The sequence below is a fragment of the Thermobia domestica genome, chromosome 18, assembly GCF_964235325.1.
Source record: "Thermobia domestica chromosome 18, izTheDome1.hap1.1, whole genome shotgun sequence".
Lineage (NCBI taxonomy): Eukaryota > Metazoa > Arthropoda > Insecta > Zygentoma > Lepismatidae > Thermobia > Thermobia domestica.
Window position 1 is genome coordinate 3,948,019 of NC_137471.1, and position 26,148 is coordinate 3,974,166.

General features: G+C 37.6%; 1 protein-coding gene across 4 annotated transcripts in view; it reads left to right on the forward strand.

Moving 5' to 3' along the window:
- The first annotated feature begins 4,335 nt into the window (after window positions 1–4,335).
- LOC145675490 (zinc finger protein 236-like) overlaps window positions 4,336–26,148 on the forward strand; it is a 134,333-nt gene continuing 112,520 nt past the window's right edge. The window contains exons 1-4 of one of the 4 annotated variants that reach the window (XM_081745936.1): window positions 4,336–4,697; window positions 18,195–18,401; window positions 19,073–19,233; window positions 25,006–25,320. In XM_081745936.1, coding sequence (XP_081602062.1) covers window positions 18,287–18,401; window positions 19,073–19,233; window positions 25,006–25,320 — 591 coding nt within the window. In that variant the 5' untranslated portion in view covers window positions 4,336–4,697; window positions 18,195–18,286. Of the gene's footprint in view, window positions 4,698–4,804; window positions 4,981–5,106; window positions 5,126–18,194; window positions 18,402–19,072; window positions 19,234–25,005; window positions 25,321–26,148 lie in introns of those variants that run through there. The other 3 variants (XM_081745938.1, XM_081745937.1, XM_081745939.1) reach the window with 3 other exon arrangements.

A 26,148-nucleotide genomic window follows, 5' to 3' on the forward strand; every position in this document is an offset into this window, starting at 1 on the left:
CTCCCGAGCGGGTCGTGTCGTGTTGGGAGGTAAAAATGTCACTTTATATTTGGATGCATAGTTTCAAGTTCGCGAGGATGACCTGGTGCATTGCTCAAAACTAGAACTGCTTTAAAGTCTAAATTCTGTGTGTGTGTGTTTTTTTTAATAAGTTTCAAATTCAGAAACAAAACAATTCCAGAACCAGTCACAAAAAATAGCGCTTGTAACCCACGCTTTCTTATTAGCACGCCAAAACACTGGCAGGTCGTCCTTGTTTTGGTTTTTTAAAGCCCGAGGATTTAACGATCTGTAAAGCATCAGTGGTTTAATGACACAATCTCCAGATGCATTAGAACATAGCAGCAGTGTAACTCGATCCTTTGTTGCCTTAAATCCAGGAGCAGACTTTTCGCTTTTAAAAATGAATGTTTTGTTTGGCATTCTCTTCCAAAACAGTGCAGTTTCGTCTGCATTAAATACTTGCTCAGGTTTGTATCTTCCATCAGTTACTAAGTTTGCAAATTCTTCTGGATATCGTTCTGCTGCAGCAGTGTCTGCAGTTGCAGCTTCTCCAACGATTTTAATGTTATGCAATGATTGTCTCACCTTAAAGTTATTGAACCAACCTTCCAGTGCTTGAAATCCTCCATCTGTACATTCACCACTACAACTACCATCAGGTTCTCTAAAATGAGCGTAAAATCGCTTTGCCTTCTCCCGGACCATTGTACCACTCAGGGGCACCCTTTTTTGGTTGCGGTCTTCGATCCATAATGACAACGCCACTTCCATTTTTTCTATTTCTGGATCACGAACAATTTTCGCTGACGGTGAAGTTGAAGCTACAGACGACCTTATTTTATCTTCGGATTTTTTTTTATCGATCGTACAGTTGATTCGTTGACATTGAATGAGCGCGATATGGATACAAACGACTCTCCAAGGCGTAAACGATCAAGCATTTCTATTTTCACTTTAAGCGGTAACATAGATTTTTTTCCGTGTAGAAACTCGTTTCTCAATTTTTTTTAGTTGACATTACTGTATAAATTAGGAAGACAGCGGTAGAGACGTGTTACTGGATCACAATTTTTATAACGAATGGAAAGACGAAATAATAAACACGCAAAGCGGCTCTTACCAAAGGACGGAACGTCTAATAATGTGGCGGCATTTAAAAATACTTTATTCGTTGAGTAATAAGGTTGCTTTCATTCTGTTTGTTTACATTCTCAAAAACACCGATCGCGGCGAAGGCGGCTTATGTCAAAGTCCGAACCAATACAGCGGCGATATCATCTAACAACATACTTTAGGCAAAGTTGTAATAAGGTCTATTTTACATTTTATTAGTCCATTTGACGGCGTTTACAAAGGATATGGGGTTGGATACCTATTGGAATCCTTTTTATTATTATGTATGTACGTACTGATTAGATCCGCGAATAAAGAAATCTTTAGCCGCGAATACAGGAATTGGGTCGCATTTTTTAAATCCGCGAATGAAGGAAGCGCGAATAAGGAGCTTTTACTGTATTTTACAAATTTAGTTTTTTTTAAGCTTATCCACGGACCACTCCGAATTCCATACATTAATGCTCAAATCTGGATATGGTTATACTCTTGTCCTATTTTGAACAGCAGCAGCCGCTGGTGGAGAGCCAGTGTACCATTGCACTACCACAAATAATACAATAAACATATTATTTGACCTAGTAAGGATCCAAGTACTCAATTTAACAAACGATACTTCAATTGCAGCGTCAACATTGCTTACGAGAAGCTGGTTTGATTCGTTCGGTGATTGAATGCGCTCAGAAGCACTCGAGTGCTAGATTACTCCGGGCTGTCCCGATGGTCTGAAAACTGCTTTCTGCTCATGCGTGTTACTCGGGAATCTATACAAAAGTACGGGCGGAGAAATAACTAGCTTTTTGTGCCATCATCGAGGCAGGCTCCAAACGGGAGATTTCTTTCGGATCTGAAATCGCCTGGAATTGCGTCACATGAATGCTGGTTCACTTGTTTGTATTTTAGTATTTCCAAGCTAGCTACTGCCTAACTGAATACAGTAAAACCTGCCTTCAACGGACCCTTTATTAAACGGAAAACTGTCTTAAAGGGAAATATTTCATGGTCCCATGGATTTTGGAGTAAAAGACAAGTAAAAGTCCCTTCATTAAGCGGAAACTGTGTTATGCGGACAACGAAAAGCAAAATGAACCTTTAACGGAAAATTCTGAGTTTCAGACTACATCGTTTAGAAAATTTTTAAACATCCTGTGAGAGAGTAAGCATATACTGTCTGCGATAAATACTTCGTTCTTTTGTTAAATCTTTATGGGCAGTGTTGACCTTCGTCAATCACTACTCATACTTCAGCTCCCACAATTTTTCGCTAGTCCTACGTAGCATGTCAGCTGTCAGTCTTCTTTGTAGGCGTACTTCTGTTCCGCTTGTGTAGCAACTAGCGACAGCCAACAAAAATGAGAAGAAAACTGACAAAACAAAGTTCTGGAAAAAAGGAATTGAGGTAAAGCAGAAGTTATATATCTCCATCGCGTGTCGTGAAAACAAGGAGGAAAGAGTTCAGAGGACTTTCAAAATTCCAGAGAAAGCTTTTCTGTGTCCTGAAGAATACCGCAGCCAAGTAGTAGCAATGTATGCAAAAAATCCTGCTTGACTATTGGGAAAAATAAAGGAAAGTGTGCACAGCATATTTTGTGTTTATTTTTTTTATTTTTTATTTTTTTAGGTATTAATCCGTAGAAGGAAAAAGTATTGTAATTGAACAAGTTGCGTACATCAATATATTTTCTCATTATGTCCGTTATAAGCATATATATATATTTTTTAACGGAAAGGTTAAGCGGAAACCAGTCTTTAACGGAAATTTTTGCGAGTCCCGCTCGATCCCGCTGAAGACATGTTTCACTGTATTATTTTTTGTCATTTGAATTGGATTCAGAGAAACAATTAATTGCATAGAGAAACGTGAATCATGTATTTTTGGGGAGTTTTGGTGTGCCTTTCATTATAGCGCTGTTCTCTACTTTCCTTTTGGTTTATATTTTAAATAAACATTATTGTGATCTACATTTTGTTGCTATCAACTAACTCATAAAAATTTGGGAAAGTTAATGCCTGATTTAATATTGTGTATGAAGCAGATGACCCGTTAAAAAGAAAGATTGGTCAATTTAACAAGAACATGTATTTGAAAAAAAAAAAAAAAAAAACAGATTTGTGGTTGTGATGTAGTAAATGCTTTATTCTGTTTTTTTTTCCTGTATGTTTTCTTCGAAGGTGGCGCAAACTGGACAAACTCTGGCGTCACTGACTTTGTGCATATATGGGATATATACATACATATAAATTTTATGTATGTATATATATTAAAGAAAAGTCAACAACAATATATTTTGTCGTATATTTTACTTTTTTAACGTATAAGCGTGAGACAGAAGATCGCAGGACGCGTTATTCCTAACACGAGGGACCGTAGTCCTGACGGTTCCTAACACTTCTGACATCCCGTCGAGTCATTCCATGTTCACTACTCTCAGGACTTTAACTTTTGCCTACTTTGAATCCACCTTGATGGCAAAGCATAAGATTTCCGTTAGGAGCATGCCAGGGAATTATTCACCCTAGGTGGTCCCTTGAGCATCCATTGCACATTGCTGAAGTAGACATTTTTGAATAGCCTATGTGTGACTTCTTAACGCTGCTATGAACTGCCACTTCAGTTTCTCGAATTCGAATCAATACGTGTTGCAATGCAGCTTTCCACGATTTTGGGCAACCCTAACCCTGAAAGTACGTACTTTTCACTACAAGCCTGTATGAAATTTTAACCTTATTTTCGTATGAGGAATTATCTCATACAGTTTGTCGGTAATGTTCATTAACACTATATCTACCTATCATTAACTATTGTGTAATAAAATAATTATAAAATGAGTAATTTCTATCTTTGCATATATATATATATATATATATATATATATATATATATATATATATATATATATATATATATATATATATATATATTTTACAGATACACTCTTACTTTGCACAATTTTGACACTACCACTTCATATAGTCACGAGCCGCCACTGATTTTGAAATAATTAAATTGAAGTAATAGTTTTAAAGTCCTAATTAAATCGTCTCAACACCTTTAATTCTGTAAATTGCATTCACAGTTTAATACCCGATAGTGCAGGTAGGGACATCTACATCTTTATATTAGAGGAAGCCTAAACAATTAAATTTTAAAATATCACAACTCGCGGCCTCTTAGGATCGCGAGCTTCATGTTATTGACTTCTGATTTATAATGCACCTCAGGATTAAATTTAATGAAATTAAGTTCCGTTTCATTTCATATTTAGACAATATTTTTGTACCGCTTAGTACTTTCGTATGCAATTTCCACTGATCGATTAATTTCTAAGAACTCTGCTGAAGTCATTGAAACTTCAGCAAAAGCATTGTGTTTTATTTCAGAAATAAAGACCATAACAAGCTAATGTCGGCGCAAAGGCTCATGGGCAGAAATCCTTTGACAATCCGTCTATAGCCGCCATATTTTTGTGTGATAGGTTGAATATAAGGAAAAATCATCTTAATTTTTATGGTTTATGACTTCAGGCGTATTTTCTGTGTCGATAAGGAATACGTTGAAGGAATTCGACAATTATTGTGAGGTATGTAATTCTTAGTAGTAATAAAAATAAGGAGTGCTACAATAGTTATTCTATGGCGGATTGATACTTTTAAAGTAGCCCTATGAAGAGTATGAGTTTGAGTATTCCGTCAAATACTGGCGGTGCGTCTTGAACAGCAGTGAATATGTGTGAAATAAAGGTTTAGTAAAAAATGTACTGCAATTGAATTTTTCCACCAATATGAGCAGTGCATGATCGTGGGAGTGTCCATTAATGAAATCAAAACTAGACCACTATGCTAAATAAGAATTTTAGGTACAATGTGAGAATTGTTTTCCTTTCGCTTAGATTGGTAGAAACAAATCAGATCAACATGATAACGAAATAGTAGCCTATACTGAAACTATTGGAAATATCAATGAATCGTAATCTGAACAGTGAGTTACGTAAGAAAGTATCCATCTCGGGTGCGTTACAGTTTATTTCAAGATAAGTGCAAGGGTAATTTTTGATATACCTCGTATAACGTGATTAAATGTTGAAATAAATTACGCTTTTAGTGAAAAGTTACAAACCAAAAATAAACTATAAAAAAAAAAAATTCTTTGTAACTCCGAAGTTAATAAAATAAGCTCAAAATATATTATTGAAATGGATTTTGGTCATGGGTGCTTCTGACATTTAAATGGTAGGACTAAATTAGGCAGGGACTGACTTCTGGGGAGGGGCGGTGGGTTGGAATACTGCTACTTAGAGCTACATTTAAGAGGTCCAAACTCTGGGATGTGTTTTATTTATATATATAAAATAAGAAAGTTTCCTCTTCTGGGAAGGGGCCATTGCCCCCCCCCTGGATCCGCCACTTCATGAGTGCTGTATGGCCGGACCAATTTGAAAATCGAAAAAAGTACGAAAATGTACTGCATTCGGTTATATTTGCTTGGATTACATTAAGTTAACGTTAGATTACATTAGGGTTGCAACATACGGATCCATAGTATGAGTAGTAGTAGTAGTAGTAGGAACGGGTTATAAGCCTCGCAGAAGTTGGTTGGGTTCTGTTCTCGACATGAAATGGGCAAATTAAAGACTTGCCCAAATTATGTACATTTTATAATCTATGGTTCCGTATCGTAAAACAAGTGTACCTTTCCGCGAAATAGTTCATCCGCCTCCACATACAGTGCCGCTTACATCAAAAACACCCAACAAATACAACCACTTTCTTAACTTTTATTATTCCCCTTACCTGAGTTTCACTCATTCTTCCTCACAAACTTAAATTCTCCAAATGACCCGTTAAATTTACTAAAATTGGTCCGGCGATACAGTATTTAGCTCTTAAACTAAACTAAACTTAAAGGAAGAAAAAAAGGTCATATATAGTCAGCATTTCGCAAGCCCATTCCCTTTGTAGGCTTTCTTGATTGGGTTTCGCTGATGAGTCTTCCAAAAGCCGAATGAAAGCCATATTGTCAATATCAACTGGTTTGGTTCAATTAAACCCAATTATCGGCGAAATTCCACACTAATTATCTTCAGTGAAGTCAAGGAAACTGATGGACGAGTGCTTTATCAAATAAATAGATGATTTACCTGATTCAATATATTCTTCGGCTCCCTTGGTCTAAAAAGTGGTCTTACAATATTGTATTTCCATTCTACTAGGTATGTACAAGGTTAGTTTCATGTGCTGGTTTACAATGGTTCGTCAGATATTTTTTTTTATAACACTTTACATGATCTCATACAACTTTCTGTACTCTTATATCCGTGGCGAACGTCACGGCAGGGCGAAGCTGCTCAGGATGCACTCCAAAGGGAACAGACGCGGGGCGACGGTGGGTATGCATCAAAATTATTCATATGCAAAGTACACAACTGCTTGCTCGCCACTACAAGCAACAGTTCAATCATGCATACATGTTTATATGTATGTAAGTATGGTTGACGCAGTGTTTAACCATGTATGTCATATATGAAATAAGTCTTGTGACAGAAGCACACTGTCTGCTGCAAACAGTATTGTGGGTACTCAGAATTATCAACAGGTACACGACTTCTTATAGCGTTTATAATGGTGTTATACTAGTAACTCTTCTCTTGTAAACATAGTTTCTCGGGATTGTGCAAAAATACTCCACCGATGGAAATTAATATCTAATATACTCCTCATTTATATGCCGTCACTCATTTTAACTCTGGAGCACCCTCGTAGCTAAGCGGTTAACGTACGCGCCTTTGGCGTGGGAGAGCCGGGTTCGATTCCCGGTGGGAGCTCACGTGGCTCGGATTCCATATTAATCAGTAGGTCCCGTTTCATATAGCCTCGCTGCTGAAAGGGACGTTAAACTCAAAATGAAGTCATTTTAACTGTAAAATTACAATTTTTATGACGAACCATTCTAACCGTGCATCCAGTTTTGTAAACCACAGGAAAACACTGGAGCATGAGCGAATGGAGATGGAGCATGCACGGAGATTAAGACGACGGGGGGGATCTTTATTTGGATTCCCTGTGACTTATGCTCTGACTCTGGCGTAACCAAACACCAATTTTCCATCCCGGCTGCTCTAGTGGCTAACGTGTGCGCCTTTTGTGCACGTGAACGCAGGTTCGATTCTTGGTGGGAAAGGATTAAAATTTAACGCATTAAAGTGGTTCGGATTCCACCTTGAACTGTAGGTTTTAAATATAGTCTTCTTAGTCTGAAAACGAACGCTGAACTTCAGGGTCAATCCAAATGGAGTGATTCATTTTTTTTCATTATATATATATATATATATATACTATTACCATATACATTGACAACACAAAAGTGAGCACCGCATGCCAATTACTGATTTTGTAGACATTAGCGTAATATCTTAGAACTGAATTATTCAAAATTATCGCAACAGATTCATTTTCGTCAGTAGCATGGAAAGCCGTAATTAGAAAGCCTGTGATTGAAATTGTTAAAGTATTTAGTTCAAAAGCAAATGGTTGAGAGTAGCGAGAACACGCGTTTTCGGTGCAATTTTGGAAAGTTCATTGCTCGTGTCAATATAAAAGTTGAAAGTGGGTGGATACTCGCTAGAAAAGGTGTAAAAGCCTTTTCTGGCGAGCCACCCTGAATGAGGTTTTCCTGGGTTTTCCTCATTCACACCAGGCAAATACCGGGATGGTACCTAACATACAGGTCCCATTCCTTGGATAGGTGATCGCGGAGGAATATCATCCCTCATACGTGAGGGGCTGGTATGGCCCTAGATGGTGAAAACCCAGAAATCTAAATCCTAGTCCTAAAAGTTGAAAGTTTCACTATAGTTTTCTCTTATTCCGTAAATAAAATCAGATTTTTATTCTATGTTCCGTCAGAGATACCACTCTTCAAACTTTGCTAAAACTACCAAATTTCAAATTAAAAAGAGAAAAATAAAAAAATGTAGAAAGTACTATATAAAATAAAGAGTTTGTGTGTCTCTCTGTCCGGATGCGGCCTGGGGACCAGACGAGTGGACGAAGAGTGATCAAATTTGGATCAGGGTACCTTGGTCCAGGCCGCAGACCAAGACTTTTATTATTATTATTATTATTATTATTATTATTTATTTCGAACCAGGGGGTCTCAGGGGAACCGTTTACCGGGACTGTAAAAGTAGGAAAAATGACCTATATAAGTGTCGAATTCATAGGTTTCGCGGTTGCTGAGATAAATGGTGAAACTCCGAATGCATTAACTTCCAAATTCACCCAATTCGGCTGCAGGCCGGGGGTCACCGGCGGGGGAGAGGAGACCGAGACAAGTAAAAATAATCCAAAATAACCTATGTTAGTGTCAAATCCCGAGTTTTCGCGGTCGCTGAGGTGAATGGTGATATACCCTCAGGCGTTGACTTCGAAATACAGCTCCCATGCTCCCATTTAAGCTAGTTATACACCCTCCATTCCAAAAGAAACCGAACGTTAAAAAAAAAAAAAAAAAAAAAAAAAAAACACACATTTGCACGCTCCAAAAAGTTGTCAAACGACTTCTCCATGTCCTTTATTGGAATGGTCTTTAGGACGGCGGTCGTCGCCTTCTCAATGGCATCAATCGATGCGTGCCACTTTCCTTTCATCGCCAAATGCAGTTTCGGGAACAGATAGAAATCGCACGGAGCGAGATCTGGTGAATAGGGTGGATGATGCAACCGAATAATGTGATTTTTGACCAAAATTTCAGTTACAAGTCGCGAACGATGTGATGGTGCATGATCGTCCAAAAGAGTCCAACTGCCGATTTCGCGATATTCGGGCCGAATACGACGAATTCTTGCCAGCAAACGCTTCATGACGCCCAAGTAAAACTCTCCAGTGACTGTCTGGCCGGGCGGAACAAATTCTTTGTGGATAATTCCTTTTGAATCGTAAAAACAAATCAGCATCACCTTAACTTTTGACTTCACCAAGCGACTTTTTTTTGGGTGTTCCTTCATCCGGCGCTCTCCATTCAGCACTTTGCCGCTTTGTTTCGGGCTCATATTCAAAACACCACGTCTCGTCACCAGTTAAAATCGATTTTAAGAAGTTTCGATCCTGCCGAGCACTTTTAACGATGTCTTTGCAATGCGCAATTCGATCAACTTTTTGGTCTTCGGTGAGTTTGTGTGGTACAAACCGCGAATTAACCTTCTTAAGGCCCAAAACTTCGGTCAAAATGCGGTATGCGGTTGTTTGAGGAATGCCTAATTCCATTTCAATAACTTTCACCGACGATTTTTTGTTATGTTTGATGAATTCACGCACTTTTTCGATGTTTTCTGGTTCTGGGACGGCCTGATCTTTCGTCATCATCCAGCGTCTCTCTACCCGATTTGAATCGCCTGAACCACTCGTAAACTTGCGTACGGGATAGACACTCATCACCATATGCATTTTGTAGCATTTGGTGCGTTTCACTAAAAGTTTTACCCAGTTGAACACAAAACTCAATTGCAGCTCGTTGTTTGAAACTCATTTTCCGACCGATGTACACAACACACTGACAGTTGAAACGCAATAACTTTGTTGCCGTGCATCCAAATGTCATGACATTTATACCAGTTGTCAATGAGGGACTACGCCATCTACCGGTAAAATATTACAACAGATGGCACTAGTGGTACTATTTGTTTTCAAAAGTTCGGTTTCTTTCGGAATGGAGGGTGTAAATAAACAATATCAACTTTGATATTTTACCTCTTCATTACAAACTTCAGATCTAAAAAGTGAAGTTTGTTAACTCTCGAAATGCATTTCGGAATCTGAATATTGAGACATTAAATTTGGTATTTGGATAGACTAAACTTAGCAAATAACTTTTACCTACTAGAGTCTGACTAATTTTAAGTCTTTTCATGCTACGAGAAAAAAATAAAGAAGAGAAAGTGTTGAAGAAAACTATATTCGTTGCAATGTTTTTGAAACAGAATTTAACTTGATTCTAGTTCTAAAATTTTGAAGAATTGTGTGACAGAAACCAAACTACATCTTATGTTTTCTCTATATTGTACAAATTGTGAATATTCTTGTATCAAAATGTCTAGGAATCTTGTCCTATATAAACGGTATACAAGATTTAAACGTGCAACATGCTGTACATGGACCCGCGTCCTTTTCCAAGTGGGAAAGCATTAAAAGTTGAACGCATTACCAGTGGCGGATCTAACCCCTCCAGTTTTTTGTGTCGCAAGTAACTTAAGTGATTTATATATATTTGAAAGTTTATATTTTTTTGTATATTTTTATGATACACCTATCATAGTATGGGTTTTGGCTGCCCTTCCCCCTTTAGTTTTTACCTTCTAGATCCGGCTTTGTGCGTTACGGTGGTTCAGATTCCACTTTAACCTGTAGGTCCACGTCTCATATAGCGTCAGTGTTGGAAAGGGGCTCTACACTTCAACAAACCAATAAACAGTAAATGTACAAGAGAGTATAACCAAAGCCATACAAGAACTTTTCAGTGCGGAAATGTGTTTTCTATTTGAAAGGGACATAATTTAAATTTGGCAAAGCTTTAGGTCGTCGGTAGGTTAGTTGGTTATGATTATGATTATGCAAATAGTCATCACGCTTCACTGTCCTGTGGGTCTCGTGGCCGCTGTGGCTCAGTGGTAGAGCATTCATTTCTGGTGCATGAGATCCTTGGTTCGATCCCAGCTCGCGCCAAATGAGCTTTGTGGTGAACAAACACCATGTGCGCGGGTTTTCTCGGGGTTCTCCCGTTTCTTCCCACTTTCTTCATTCCACCATTTCATTCATTTCTCATCATCACCGCCGCCTTTAGCCCAACCAGCATAATCATGGAACGTAAAACTTAAAGATTTAATTTTGATTTTCCCCTGTGGGTCTCAGTCAGTCAGAACTCACTCTTTTCCACAAAGCATTCTAGAACTCAATTAATCAGAAGGATCCTCACAAAAGGTAATAGATATTGTTATACCACAAAGGTGAACTACTCTCTTTTCTTGCCTATTGACAACTGAACTGTAAATTCATGTGTCCTCCCTTTTATATGGTAGGACAAACATATAGAATTATCTGAATGGTTCCAGAAAATTCTGTTATATTCTGGAATTGTCTGGATGGTTCTAGAATGTTCCAGTTTAGATGTTTTCAGAATTTTCTAGAAACACCTGTTACAATCTGGAATTTTCTGGGTAGTTCCACAATTTTCATTATTTCGAAGGTTCCGTGAAAGAACCTTAGGAATAAAAACATTTCACCATTTCCAACCTGGTTTAATTTATGACTTTTATTCCATACATTGAACACATTGGTTCAAGAGTTTTTTTTTTTTTTTTTTTTTTTTTTTTTTTTTTTTTTTTTTTTTTACAAAACCATTATAAAAAAATCCAGAACCAAAATGTCATGTTCTTCTTCGAGATACAAATTCCGTACAATTCTCAGATTTTTTGCGATTGGTATTTCTGAGACAAATAAATTATTATTATTATTAATAATAATAATAATAATAATAAAACACTGCAATCGAAACATGAGAAGAGAAGTTAAACATGGACATTGTTTATAAAACCTGTTCAATACAAGAGTGCAAATTCTCCTTTTCAATAAATATAGTACTGTATGATACTGATCAATAGTTGAAAAGATTGATATTTTTGAATTTTTTAAAATTATTTTTTAAGAAATCAAGAAGGCTTCATTCAGAACGAGAACTTGGAAACTACTTGTAAATGGAGAATATAATTTGAATCAATAAATTACTATTTTTCAAACGACGGAACAAAAGACAACAAATTATCTTGAACTGTTCCACAGATGGAGCGTTTTAATATTTTGCGAAGAATCGCATATGACAAATAGTTTAAAGGTGCCATCTTTGGCAGCCAGTATGGGACCAGATTTTTTTTTTTTTTTTTTTTTTTTTTTTTTTTTTTTTTGGCAAAGAAACAAAAAATATACAGGTTCTATACTTTGTCGTGAAGTTTATATAGAAGCCAACAAGTGACAGCTCGCAGCGACATTGCCACTACTTATAGTGCAGTTAACGAAAGCTGGCCTTTTGTCGGATAGCTACACGTAATGCAAACGAAACGAAAGGGAAAGTACTTCGCCAATCACTGCCCTTTTCTTTCACGCTGTTACTAGGCAACCAAGGTCATTGACCTCGCTGTTGTCGGTAGTTGAAGGTTAAATCTTCTGCCAATAGTTATTTGTGTAATGACGTATTAGTGTCTCTTTAATAGTTGTTTTAGTATACACTGTTTTGAGTATTCTTTCCGAATTACCGATAATTGTTAATTGTGAATAGTTGATGTGTACTGTGTTTACAAAAGAAAGATAAATACTATTGAAAAGACGACTGAAAATACTAAAACAACAACGAATAAAACAAGTGGTTCAGCATACAGCAGTTAGTCACAGAAAATTACATAACGCATATGCTATTTTGAAGGCAAGAAAGAAAATAAGGACCCCGCTTCTCCCCCCTACCCTCCCGTAGAACACGTATTCAAGCGCACTTTGAATTTGTTGAAAGTAAGTGAATGAACTGTTATGTGTGCCATAAGGAAAAATTCGAAAGCACTAATGATACTTTTTCGTTATCTCTTACAATTCCTGGTATATATATATATATATATATATATATATATATATATATATATATCACGAGCAAGCCTAAAATCAACCACTAAATGACTTCACGAACGCATTCAACCTCACGTTTACAGGTAGCACCAACAAAAGAAGTATCCAACTTCAAATTCTCTCCTTGATTCGTTAAGAAAAGATAGTTTATTCACGGATAAGAAGACTTAAAAAGGACTGTGCAAAGTACTTTAAAAAGGACAAAGTTTCTATATAAGAAAATTTTATTAATTAGGATTTTATAAGAAAGGGAGGATATCAATTTTTTTTTTATAGGGGGATTGCAAATATCGAACCTGACAGGATAGTATGATTTAATAAACAGTAAATGTTAATAACTCCAATAAGAAATGCTAGACTTACTCGACACTTAAAAGTACAAAACCTGTCCTAGTTGGTTAAAGATAGAGATTGATTATGTTGCATGAAGGTTTCATATCAAATTGTCTCCTGTTTTATATCACATAAGAGTACGCAAGTTCCGGAAACTCAATGCAAAACCACTTTTATTAATCTATTCTTTTGTTTTCTTGTACATTCATACATTCATAAAGGTGTGGGAAGGGGCATTGAAACACTCAATCTCACCCTTTTCAGGACGCGCTACATATATATATATATATATATATATATATATAATCATAATGTAGTAAAAGTTTTATTTTCCCATAATGTCTTGCTGAACCTACCCCTTGCACACGCCTCCGTTTCAAGTATTCTTCTTCTTCTTCTTCTTATTATTATTATTATTACTTGTAAATTACACTTTCCTGCTGCTACCTCTGTAATTGCAGAGCCTTTAGCAATAATACCATCATTACAATACGTGCCCTCTCGAACTGTCAGAAACAAGCTTTCTTTAACTGCACTTTATGTGTCAGGGCTTAGGGACCTAGCGAGAAAGGCATGAAGAATAAACATGCTTGCTTACCTACACAAACAGACGGAAGCGTGACAGAATGAAAAACATTTATGAGAAATATGCGACAGTAGTATACACGAGAACGAGAAAATAAAGAATAAATAATATACACGAGCTGAAATGTTTGTTCTTTGCACGTAAAGAAATACTTCTGTGGAAAATATTTGAATTCCCTTCCTCCTTTGGATACGTGTTTCAGTGAAAGTATACTGATACAGATACAGAAGATACTCTACTTTTGGCGTAAATTTTGAAACGTCCTCCCACCACAGAATACACCCTGTAATCAAATTGTATAATTAAACGAGTTGAGAAAGCTCCAAGAGCATTGCCAGAACGAACTTAAAAAAAAAATATTTTTTTAAAACTTCTATTGTTCTATGTACTTTATTATTATACTCATTACACAATTATTGTAATATATTTATCCATTTATAATTTTCTTGAGTACTAAATTTTTTCCACATGTTTTGTTTGAGTTCCCGTAAAACGTTCTGCGATACGTATTACGATGACACATGCTCAGAATTAGAGATGGCCTTTTTCGAAAAATCTGTTTTTCAATTTTCGGAAACTTCATTTTTCGTTTTTCGCTTTTTTTTTTTTAAAAAAAAGTCATTTTTCGAAAAAAAATTCGTTTTTCGAAAAATTTTTGTTTTCGAAAAATTCATTTTTCAAAAAAATGTGGCCATTCCTACTCAAAATGGGGGTTCAAAATTTAAAAATTCGCAGCATATCATCTCTCTTTGACTTACTGTTCCTGAGATATGGCTCCTTAAATTACCCGAAATTCGAACTTTTTTGGACAATATCTGGGGAACGGTGGTCAGTTGGCCAGTGGCCACCGGTTACTATTTTGTACCATCCTCTTACGTATTGATCAACACCAATATGGCCTCTGTATGACTTACGGTTCCGATATGGTTCCTTAAATCTCCCGAAATCGAATTTTTTTTCTTTTTTTTTTTCTTTTTTTTTTTTTTTGGCCAATAGCTCGGGAACGGTAGGAAGGACGCGAAAAATTCCATCACTTCTTTCAAATAGTTTTTGATACTCTATCGAATGGAAGGCTCAAAATTGAAAAATTCGCAGCTAACAGACAGACACACCCACACAGACATAGACAATTCAGTAACGAACTTTTTAAGTTGAAAATCTAGCTTGAGATGGGTAGTAACTATGTTTCAAAAGTAATTCCAAATGGATCAACCGTTTTATCCGATTCCGAAAACTGAATTCGACATTAATTTCAGTCATTTTTGACGTTGTATTTTTCACATCTCTCCCCTTTTCCCGCTCTGAAGATGGGGCTGAACTTGGACTTAAACTGCATTGGAAGCGTCACTATTCATTTCTGCAACCTCAACCTAGATTATATAGTAATCACTTGTATCGGTCGTTTTGAATTATTTTTATATGTCACACCTCCGAATTCGTACTTTTGAGGTGTCTTACGCCCTCAGTATTTTTTCCAGATTCTAAATCATGTGTCTACCAAGATTGGTTGAAATTGGTCCAGGCGTCCAGAGTTACACTAGAATATACATTCATGCATCCACATGCTTATAACTAACTAACTCTATGGCCTATGGAACCCGGAGGTTCAATGCCGCGTTCCAAAAGCTCTCCACTGACTAATTGCATCCAGTTTCTACTTTGTATTCCTATCTCTGCGAGATCCATCTTAATATTGTCCTCCCATCTGCGCCTAGGGCTTCCTAATGGTCGTTTTCCGATGGGTCCTCCAGTCAAGACTGAAAGCGTTTCTACTTTCTTCCATTCTAGCTACATGACCTGCCCACCTAAGCCTCCTAGACTTGACGACCCTAACAATGTCGAGTAAATCGCATAAATTATGTAGTTCCTCGTTATGAAGTTTCCGCCATTCCCCATTCCCGTTCCTCTTAAGTCCGAATATTCTTCTCAGGACCTGTTCTCAAATACTTTCAGTCTTTGTTCTTCCCTCAGAGTAAGCGACCATGTTTCGCAACTATACAGAACAACAGGCATGGTTATCGTTTTATATATTTTAAGCTTCAAATTCTTCGACAGAATTCGCGACGACAAGAGATTTTGAACCGAATAGTAACACGAATTCCCTGCTTTTAGTCGACATTTAATTTCTTCGTGAATATGATTTTCCTCTGTTAATATTGATCCTACATATTTGAAACTACCCATTTTATCAAAAGTATTATTTAATATTTTAACGCATCCGTAATTTGCTGTATTCCGGTCCCGACGCACTTCCATGTATTTAGTTTCTCTGCATTTACTTCTAAACTTATGTCCCTGCAAACGTTTAATAAGATCTCTGCATTTCTTTCTATTGTTCTCCTATCACCCCCTATTAAATTTACATCATCAGCATATGCCATAACCTGGTGATTACCGTTCAACTCTAGGCCCTGGTTGCTATCTTTGATTTTCCTTATGGTGTATTCCAGCACGAAGTTAAATAATAATGGCGATAACGCATCTCCTTGTTTCAGGCCATTTTCGACGTGAAAGCTCGTGGACAAAAAATTTCCTACCCGGACTTTACTTTGGGAATCACTTAAACATATTTTAATTACCACTTATAATCCACATGCTGATATGCATATGTATATATACGAGCAATGACTTTGGCGTTGCCCTATAAATTTGCAATCCAGCTGACATGCATGTTCTTGCAGGAACTTAAGGGTCATCGGGATTGACACCTAGCCGCAAAGCGACCCTGAAAACTGTGGATTCGACATTCATAGTCATTGGAGTATTCTGTTTTTCGATTGAGGTTGAATTTGGACTTTAATGCTATCGTTAGTGTAACTATTCGTCTTATCGACACCGAAAACTATGAATTCAACACTAATATCGAGTGTTTTCGATTATTTTTATATTTCACCTCTTCCCACACCGTAAGGGTACTAATGGGGCCCAAATATGGACTTAAACGGCACCGAGAGTATCACTATTCGTCTCAGAGACCCCAAACGCTGTGAATTCGATACTTGTATAGGTCATTTTTAATTTTTTTAACTTTCCCTCTTCCCACGCCCTTCTAGCAATACTAGGGCTCCTACTCCGACTGGGGACTAAACTTTGACTTAACGGACATCGGTAAGGTCATCAATCAGTTTTAAAAACCGAAAACTGTGGATTCGACGCTAATATCTTTCGATTATTTTTACATGTCACCATCCCCCCGGGGTGGTAATGGGGACTGAACTTCAATGTAAATGGGATCAGGAATGCCACTATTCATCTCAGCGACCCCGAAATCCATGGATTTGAAACTAATATTGCTCATTTTCGATTATTGGTCACCCCTCCAAGTGTTCCTAGATGTTCTAAAGAATCTGACCCCACTGGAGGCTGAAATTGGACTTAAAAGAGATCTCAGCTGTCATCAATCAACTTACCAACCCCGAAAACAAACTATGGATTCGGCACTAATATTGATCGTTTTCGATTATTTTTTTTTTTTTTGTCACCATTTTATCCGATTCCATAACCCCACTCCCGGTGCTAATGAGAACTGAAATTGGACTTAACCGGCATCGGGAGTGTCACGATTCTTTCTAACGATTCCGAAAGTTATGAATTCGACTCTAATGTTAATCGTTTTCTATTATTTTTACCTCACCCCCACTTTCTCCCCTTTAGGTGTGCAAAGGGTTTTTTATTCCCAGTACTGTTTTCCATACTGTAAGTAATACGTGTACTAAGCTTGATTAAAATTGCTTCAGGCATTCACAATTATGCTGGGAACATACGTTTTATATATATATATATAAAGAAATATTAAATCTAATGGAGGTGTTCCCTATATCTTATTTATTTATTTCTTGAGAGACTTTTGCTCCGAAGATTTAAAAGAAAAACTTTTCACGTAAAAAAATATGGAAACAATTGAAAAGAAACGAAGATCTCATGAAAAAAGAATAAATTAACATTATTTGTGAAGAGTAGAAAAAAATCTTCCTTTTCGTTACATCTATAATGGCAGTTTGCTTAATGGTGTCAAATAATGATCGTGAATGGTAATGCAAACATCAAAGTAGGGACTATATTTTCCCTTCGCACGTGGTAAGAAACTTCGCAGACCATCTCCTGGTGGCACCTCTATAAGATCTGTTAAATTCAATAGCATGTGCAGGGGCGTAAATAAGGGCCCCACAGACCTCACATTGCGGGAGGGCTCCAAGCCATCAGGGAGCCCCAAAATCATGAAATGGGACGTAGAGAAGGGGCCCCACCCCATGCTGTCTGCGGGAGGGCCTCCAAGCTTTTAGTTACGCCACTGAGCATCTGAGACCATTAAGGTAACTCCCTGCCTGAATTAAATGGATTATGTCATAGTTAATTAACCATATATATTATGTTGTCCTTTTCTCTTCTTTAAACATATTTTTTAAAAATTAAATTTTAAAAAATAGTCCTTAACTCTTACGTTATCGTTAGTAAAGCAGTATTTAGTTGATTATAAGTGCTATTTTATCCTTTGCAGTGACTCCAACTGTAGATATGGGGTGGAGAATAATAAAATGTACGCAATGCAAGCAACGCAACAAGTTTTCAACCTAGGGTGTTCAATTGACAATGGATGAAGTGAATACAGTCGCAGGGAGCCATGTACTATCTCTGCCATCGGATGCTGTGTTCTCAAGCAATGGCCTCGTTTTCTCAACGGGGAATACTGTGTTCGCAACTGGAGGTAAGGAGTTTGGGACATGTGAAATCAGCCAATAAAATGACAAAATCTGACTTGACGATCTTAGATTTTTGTAAAAATTGGTGCACAGCTTTATTGCAGTGGGAGATGAAAATATCCCAAATATTACCTCTCTCCTCCTGAAAGTGTCCCCATACAGGGTGTTCAAAAATTTTCAAAAACTGCATTTTTTCAGTTAGTGATTATTAAAAATTGTCATAAAATGGTTAATATGTGCACTAGAGACGTGGAACAAACACCATTGGAAAGTTTAAAGATTGCTTTCCAAAATTCAGTATCCTAGGCTGGACCCAAGGTTTAAAAAAAAATGTCACATGTAGTTTCTAATATACTCCATTATAAAATATTTTGATATTTTGCCCTCGTGTGCCATGATAATTACTTTATTTCGGAAACTACATTTTTTCATGATGTGTCAACCCTATACCTTCCTGACAGCACCAATTTTTTAAAAATTCGACACTTGAATTTTGAGCTCCTTGTGTCAAGGGCTCCTTTGTTTATTTTCGTTAAGTTAATGTATGGAACACCATTATAAATGAAATAAATGATTCTGTTGAAGTCAATCTTTTGTGGTTTTGAAAGAGAATTTATTCATTAGAATTAATACATCTGTTATTGTGGTTTAGTAGGAAACATCTCTTTTATTTCAGGGGGAAATGTACAAGAGAATAGCGCCTTTGTTACATTCCCACTTCATATATTTCAAGACGCAGCTGTCTTTGGTGCAGCGACTACAGCAGCTGCAGGACAAAATATTTTACTCAAAAATGTACCTCAAGCAGGTGGAACACTTCTTGTGGACACAAATCAGGTAATAATCTATCATTAATCTACTCTTAGGTCATGCATGATGTACTTACTATTTGATTAGAATTAAAGATGCTACTGAAGAAACTGATTTAACATTCATATACGAGGGTTATTTTTTTAAGTAAGATCCATTTGTAAGTACCGTGTGACAATTGAACAATACAATCGAATGCCATTGCACTTACGGCATCAGCCTGCACGCTTCGTTGTGTAATCGCTTACTACTTCCCAGTCCTTGGAGTAATAATACTGAATAAACATCGACCCGAGTCACTGATGGTAACCTTAAAAATTGCGATCTGGTCTGGAAGAATGATAATTATTACATACCTCGGTCAAGATAATATCTGTTCGGAAACCTAGTTTGTTATAAAAAAAATAAAATAAAAAATAAAAATAAAAATAAAATAAAAAAAGTATATCTTCAATATTCATAGTACATAGGAAAAGACTAGATGTAAATCTTAAGTATGGAGAGGCTAAGATTCTTTCTTCTTCAAACTGGTAAATGTCGTAGATGCAACGATGTAGGAGGTGCATGAAATGTCGGTCATATTAAAGAAATTCGAATGCATTGCCTGGATACTGAATATTTATTGTGTATTTGCAGAAAACAATATATGAAAATACAACACATGAACACTTTCACGCATCAAGCTCAATATTAAGATATATGAATGATTAAAACTCTTAAAATTTTATCGCTATTATTATGTCCTTTCACTGGTATTTTCACACTTCGGATTAATATCCCTTGAACACCTGTGTTTTTCTTCACTAGTGGGAGAGGGGGATACAATTCAGGGGATCACTGGCGAAGATGGGGATTAGTGATTATCCAAGACTACGATGATTTCCACTCCTTGCCATGGTAATTTCCCTAGGCCTCCAAGCGGATTATTACAACAGTGTCAGGAATACCCCGACAGCGATCTCAAACTATGTAGCCGGTGAAAAACGCAGGAAACGATTCAACATCGTCTTGCAATTGAAAATATTAACTGCCGCTTCATTCATTTTCACTATATTAGAGCATATATATATATATAGCCACGGATTGAGGATATGATCAAGGGAGGGGCTAAACCGTAGTTTGCCGCTTCATTCAGTGTAAAGAAAGTAGGATCGAAGCCCATTTTATCCAGTGTATACCTGAGTGTCAAGGGGGGGCTATAATCCCTATAGCCCTCCCCTTGGATCCTTGCCTGTATACATACATACATATATACGTCTCTCTCTCTGTATATATATATATATATATATATATATATATATATAAGACAACCTAGGCGGCTGCCTGAATCGGAAACATTTAGGGACGGAAAGGCAGACACTGTTTTTAAGTGCTGTTTATCAACATTAGCCAAACCGTACGTGCGCCAGCCCCCTACACGTTTAGGAAGATCAAATTAATGAAAAGTGGGATCACCCAAGATCGATTATTGCTCACCTATATGAAGCGAAGGAACATCTATCTGGCCATAGTACGTTTCCGTGTTATCACTGTTTATTCTATGACTGAAGAAGATTTCCTGCGTTATCTGGATATTTAGACTCCGAATGCTCGCAAAAATGTCACTGACCTAAAGTTTCTTCATAAGGTAGACAATGGAAACTTGAGGTTTGAAGCTCTACTTCAAGAATTATCCCTTCACATTCCTACCAAATACTCATCTCTTCCATTTTCCTACCATAGACTGTCGATTATTTTTTTCACAGAGCACCAAATTTATATAATCAGATAACAACTGATGTAGACATTTTTTAAGCTACTCAGCTTTTGACAGAATACTTACACAAATTCAAAATAATTAAAAATGAATTTAAAAACTTTATCTTTGCTTTGTCTTAACCATCTTTGTTTTATATTTGGTCTAGGAATTAATTCGTGCGGTTGATACGCACACATTGAAGCTGTAGTACATACACAAAATACATAAATACCTTAAGAAAAATATTGTCCATCGCTAGCCACCACTTTCGCCCATCTGTCAGGCAATGTAAGGATTCCGTGGCGAAAGAAGTCCTCATCCTTGGAAGCGATCCAGTCAGAGACCCATGTTTCGATATCTTCTGAAGAAGTAAACCGCTGTCCAATCAAATCGTTGTTCATGCAATCGAACAAGTAGTAGTCCGAAGGAGCAACGTCTGGTGAATACGGCGGGTGGGGTAAAACTTCCCATCCAACATTTTCTAAATAGGTTTTGACCGGTTTTGCGACATGTGGGCGAGCATTATCATGTTGAACAATAAGTTTATCATGTCTGTTCTCCCATTCTGGTCGTGTTCTGGCCAGAGCTTGCTTCAAACGCATTAATTGTCGTCGATAACGTTCTCCATTCATAGTTTCACCCGGTTGCAGCAGCTCATAGTACACTACACCTTTCATATCCCACCATATGCACAGCATAACCTTTGCACAGTGAATATCTCGTTTTGGTTGTGATGGACCTGGTTCACCTGGTTTCACCCAGGCCTTTTTTCGTTTAGGGTTCTCGTAATGGATCCACTTCTCATCACCCGTAATAATTCGATGCAGAAACCCCTTTCTGCTCTGTCGTTGAAGCAGCAATTCGCAAATGGTTTTTCGTCTTTCAACGTCTCTGTCTTTCAATTCATGTGGAACCCAATGTGACATCTTTTGAATCATTCCCATGGCTTTCAAGCGTTTGGAGACTGTTGTTTGATCAACGCCTAATGCTGCTGCAAGTTGTTCCTGCGTTTGACACGAATCCTGCTCGAGCAATGCTGTCAATTCTTCGTCTTGAAATTTTTTTGGCTGTCCAGCTCGCTCTTGGTCTGCCAAGCCGAAATCACCACTTCTAAACCGTGCAAACCACTTCTGACACGTTCGCTCAGCTAGAGCATGGTCACCATACACTTCCACCAAAATACGATGACTTTCAGTCGCACTTTTCTGCATGTTAAAGTAATGCAGCAGGACACCCCGCAAAAACACTTTATCAGGCACAAATTGCGCCATGTTCACTTAACTACAAACTGGTGTTGTTGACGCTTTAATCCACTGCCCTATACTACGAACGATACGCGATGACAGGGGTTTGCAACACATGTGTGGATACACGGAACTGTGGGACGCTCCGTTCGTTGCGCCATCTCTTGTCCACCCGCACGAATTAATTCCTAGACCAAATATTTACAATGGATTTCAGGATTTATGATTTAGATTTCTGGGCTTTCGACATCTATGGCCATTTTGCCCGTTACATGTGAGAGATGACGTCCCTCGGCGAGCACACTATCCAGCGAAAGGGAAGGAAGTAAGGAAGCGTCCTGGGACTTATAAGTTAGATACCATCCCGGTATTTGCCTGGTGTGAATAAGGAAAACCCGGGAAAACCTCATTCAGGATGGCTGGCCTGTAAAAGCTTGTTACACTTTTTCGATCGAGTGCTCTCACCGAGAATCGAACCCGGGACCGCTCGCACCAGAAGCGAGAGCGGTAGCGACTACGGTAGGCGGGGCCACATATTTACAGTAGACATCGACGTGGTTTACATTACAATAAAACTTCAATTTCCTGTGACCCTGTAATTATATTAGTAAAGTTTCATTCCAAATGCCACAGCAATAAAAATGTTTCTAAAAGATAATTGACTTATAGATTACTTATTAATACCATAGAGAGAGGCATTGGGAGTAAGTTATATTTTATTTAATGCTTAAACAAATGTTAACAATGTGATGATGTGGTGAAAATGTCAGGGATGACAAGGCTTCACTTTGGAACAGAAAGAGATTATGGGGGCGCAGCCATGTTCTTCGCCTAGGGTATAAAATATTCTAGAGCCGCCCCTGGGTAAAAAGTCACGGAACCGTGGACTGGTTACAGTTGTATGAGGTTAACATATTTAAGGAAAATGATCGGCGCTCAGACTGAGAAATACGATAAGTTATCCGGTTTTTAACTGCAAGAGGCATGACGGTTGCGAATATTCGTCGGCAGATATGTGACAATGCAATGAGTGACAGTTTATTAGAGTGGAGTGGACTACCGTCATGTATTTCACATGACATGCTGCTACCTGTCGACCTAATTTAATAGGTTGGTACCAACTATCACCCAGCCTGCGATGTCTCGATCAATAGACTACTGTAGCTCTCAAATTAAAGTGCACCTTCTAAAATTACCTTCGACCTTTTTAAGCTTTTAAGCTTGTGACTTTCTATTGCTAGTGGGAGTGGGATACGCCCACTACGCGGCCAAATCGAAGTGTAGTGCCTACCTGTTAACCTACTGGTCGAGGCAGCCTTGCTAGCGAGTCAAAGCCTATCTGCTCTATAGGCATGATACCGGAGCGTTAAAACGCTAGCTCATTTCCCGCCAGTGCAAGCACTAACTACCGTATTCCACAGTTTGACAAGATCCCGGGAGAATCCAACCCAATCTAGGAACTCCAGGCGAGCCGGGGGGCTTAAGTCCCGGCCTTTGCCAACTTCTGTAGTTCTATAGCAACCGCTTTTCATTTAGAGTTGAGTTGATTTTGAGTTTAACGTCCCGTTCAGCAGCGAGGCTATATGAGACGTGGACCTACTGATTAACGTGGAATCCGAACCACATGAGCTCCCGCCGGGAATCGAACCCGGGTCTCCCACGCCAAAGGCGCGTACGCTAACCGCTTAGCCACGGAGGAGCTCCGCTTTTCATTTAGAGGGTACCACGAACATGTCGAGATATTCTCAAATCTCTTCCCAAATCCAATAGTACATGTCAGATCAGCATTTGGGTCTGAGGCTGTCTCCTTTATCCTGCAGAGATTCGTCCCTTTCCCTAGGATAGGAAACCATTACCCAGATTCTTGGAATAGGCACCTTTCCACAGTCACCGTTTAGTCACTCCACAAGTAGTAATTCGACAGTACGAAAATAGTTCAAATTGTTCAAGGAAGGTCGGAAATTCAGTACCTGATCAGATCTTTAGGCTGGGAAAATTCAGTCATTCGGTGTCTTAAAGACTTTCTGGGCGGCAAGCGTTTACACACTGATGAAATGAAAACGACCGTGAATAATTGACTATCATTACAGACAGCAGAGTTCTATGAGGAGAGCATTCAATACCTCGATTCGTTATAATAAATGTTCAAATCGGAAAGGAAATTATATAGAAAAATATACTTTTGTATTAAATTGTTTTTATTTATTTCTTTTTTTGGAAAATGTGTACTTGTCTCATTTTTATTGAAAAAAGGACCTCACTTAATAATTAACCTTGTAAGTAATGATTTTTTTTTAATTAAACCTAGTGAATAGAGGTGTATCGATTGATTAAAATACATTCCGCAAAGTTCTGTTCCGCGACCTTGAATACTATAACTTGATAATAAAATGCTTTGTATATACTTGCAGTGACGATTTAAGTATACAATCAATTTAAACCTTTTAATTTACTTTTCTACTTTTGGTAACACTTGCCATTTCCTGCCTAAAATTTTTACCTTAGAAATAAATATCGTAGTTGAAGGTTGAGGACATACCAAGAAACCAATAGTAGTTCAACCACCCTCTTATTCTATTTCATGGTATTTATATTTTGTAAAATTTCTTTCCCAACCTAGTACACGTGTCATTTTCCCCATTACACTGATTGTATCATAATGTAGTCGAAAAAATTCGTGCATTTTTAAGAGGGAATTTGTAGATTCTTTATTCTTAGTTTAGCAATAGATATTTCAATGTTATTTATATATATATATATATATATATATATATATATATATATATATATATTTGTTTGTTTTCCGTTCAAATTTAGCTTGCCCAGGCTCTGCTTTGCGCTGGAGGCAACCAAGTTGTTCTCACGAGCACCAACGGTCTTCTGGAAGACAGCGACGCTTCAAACGCCCTTCAAGACGCCGGAGCGATCACAACTGAAGACGAAGTGGCCGAGATAGTAAATGACCCTCTAGACATTGGGATAGAAGCACAAGATGAAGACCCAACGTCCAAGAACAATTATTCGTTTATGCTTCCACCAAATATTCTTCTGTCAGCAATTCCCGACACCAATCCACGTTCTCAGGGAAGATCTCGAAAAGATGACCTAAAAATTGAACCCCCTGTTGGAAAGGTAAAATTTCAATGTTTAACTTTAAAATAATTCGATTGGTTTATGTCTCCACAAAGCCTGCTTTCATTAATTCGACTTGTTCTGCGATTGGTGCTAATCCGACTTTACTATAAATCCGATCATTGGATTCCGTTCACTGATTTCAACAAAAAATAGAATGCTGCTTGTCGACCTTCTTCCCTCTAGTCGATTCGAAATCGACCGGTAATTTCAGACGTACAAGTGAAGAGCTATTGCAGCAGTATGCCATGCTATAAGAGTATTATTTGTCTTAGCGATATCACGATTATTTTGTCTGAATATTTTTAACTTTTGGCTATAGTTCGTAAGGTATTATTTTAATGATAATTTGCTTTAAAATCACTTCTAGCTTGGCTTTTCTACCTGTAATATCCTGGTCTAAAACTTTCCATTTAGTTCGTAAATATTCATTTTTCTTGTTGAACTAGTATCTAATAGATAGATCTAGGTGTTTTGTATGAACATAACTTTGTTTCTTTATGTTTGAAAGTGAATAGGAACTGAATATTACACTGATAATGGTTTAAATCAATAAATATGAAAAGAAGATACTTTCCTGTCCGCATTCTCTAAATTTTGAAGTTACATTCGGAAGGAGGGAGCGTGTCTACGTGTATGTTGTAAAATGTTCAGTTTATTTGTCAACTAAATTAATCATCAAGGAAAAGATACTCATCCTAATTATTTTAGGATTTAGATTTCTGGGCTTTCGACATCTAAGGCCATTTAGCCCGTCACGTTTTGAGGGACGATGTTCCTCGGCGAGCACATTATCCAGGGAAAGGGAAGGAAGAAAGTAGCCTGGGA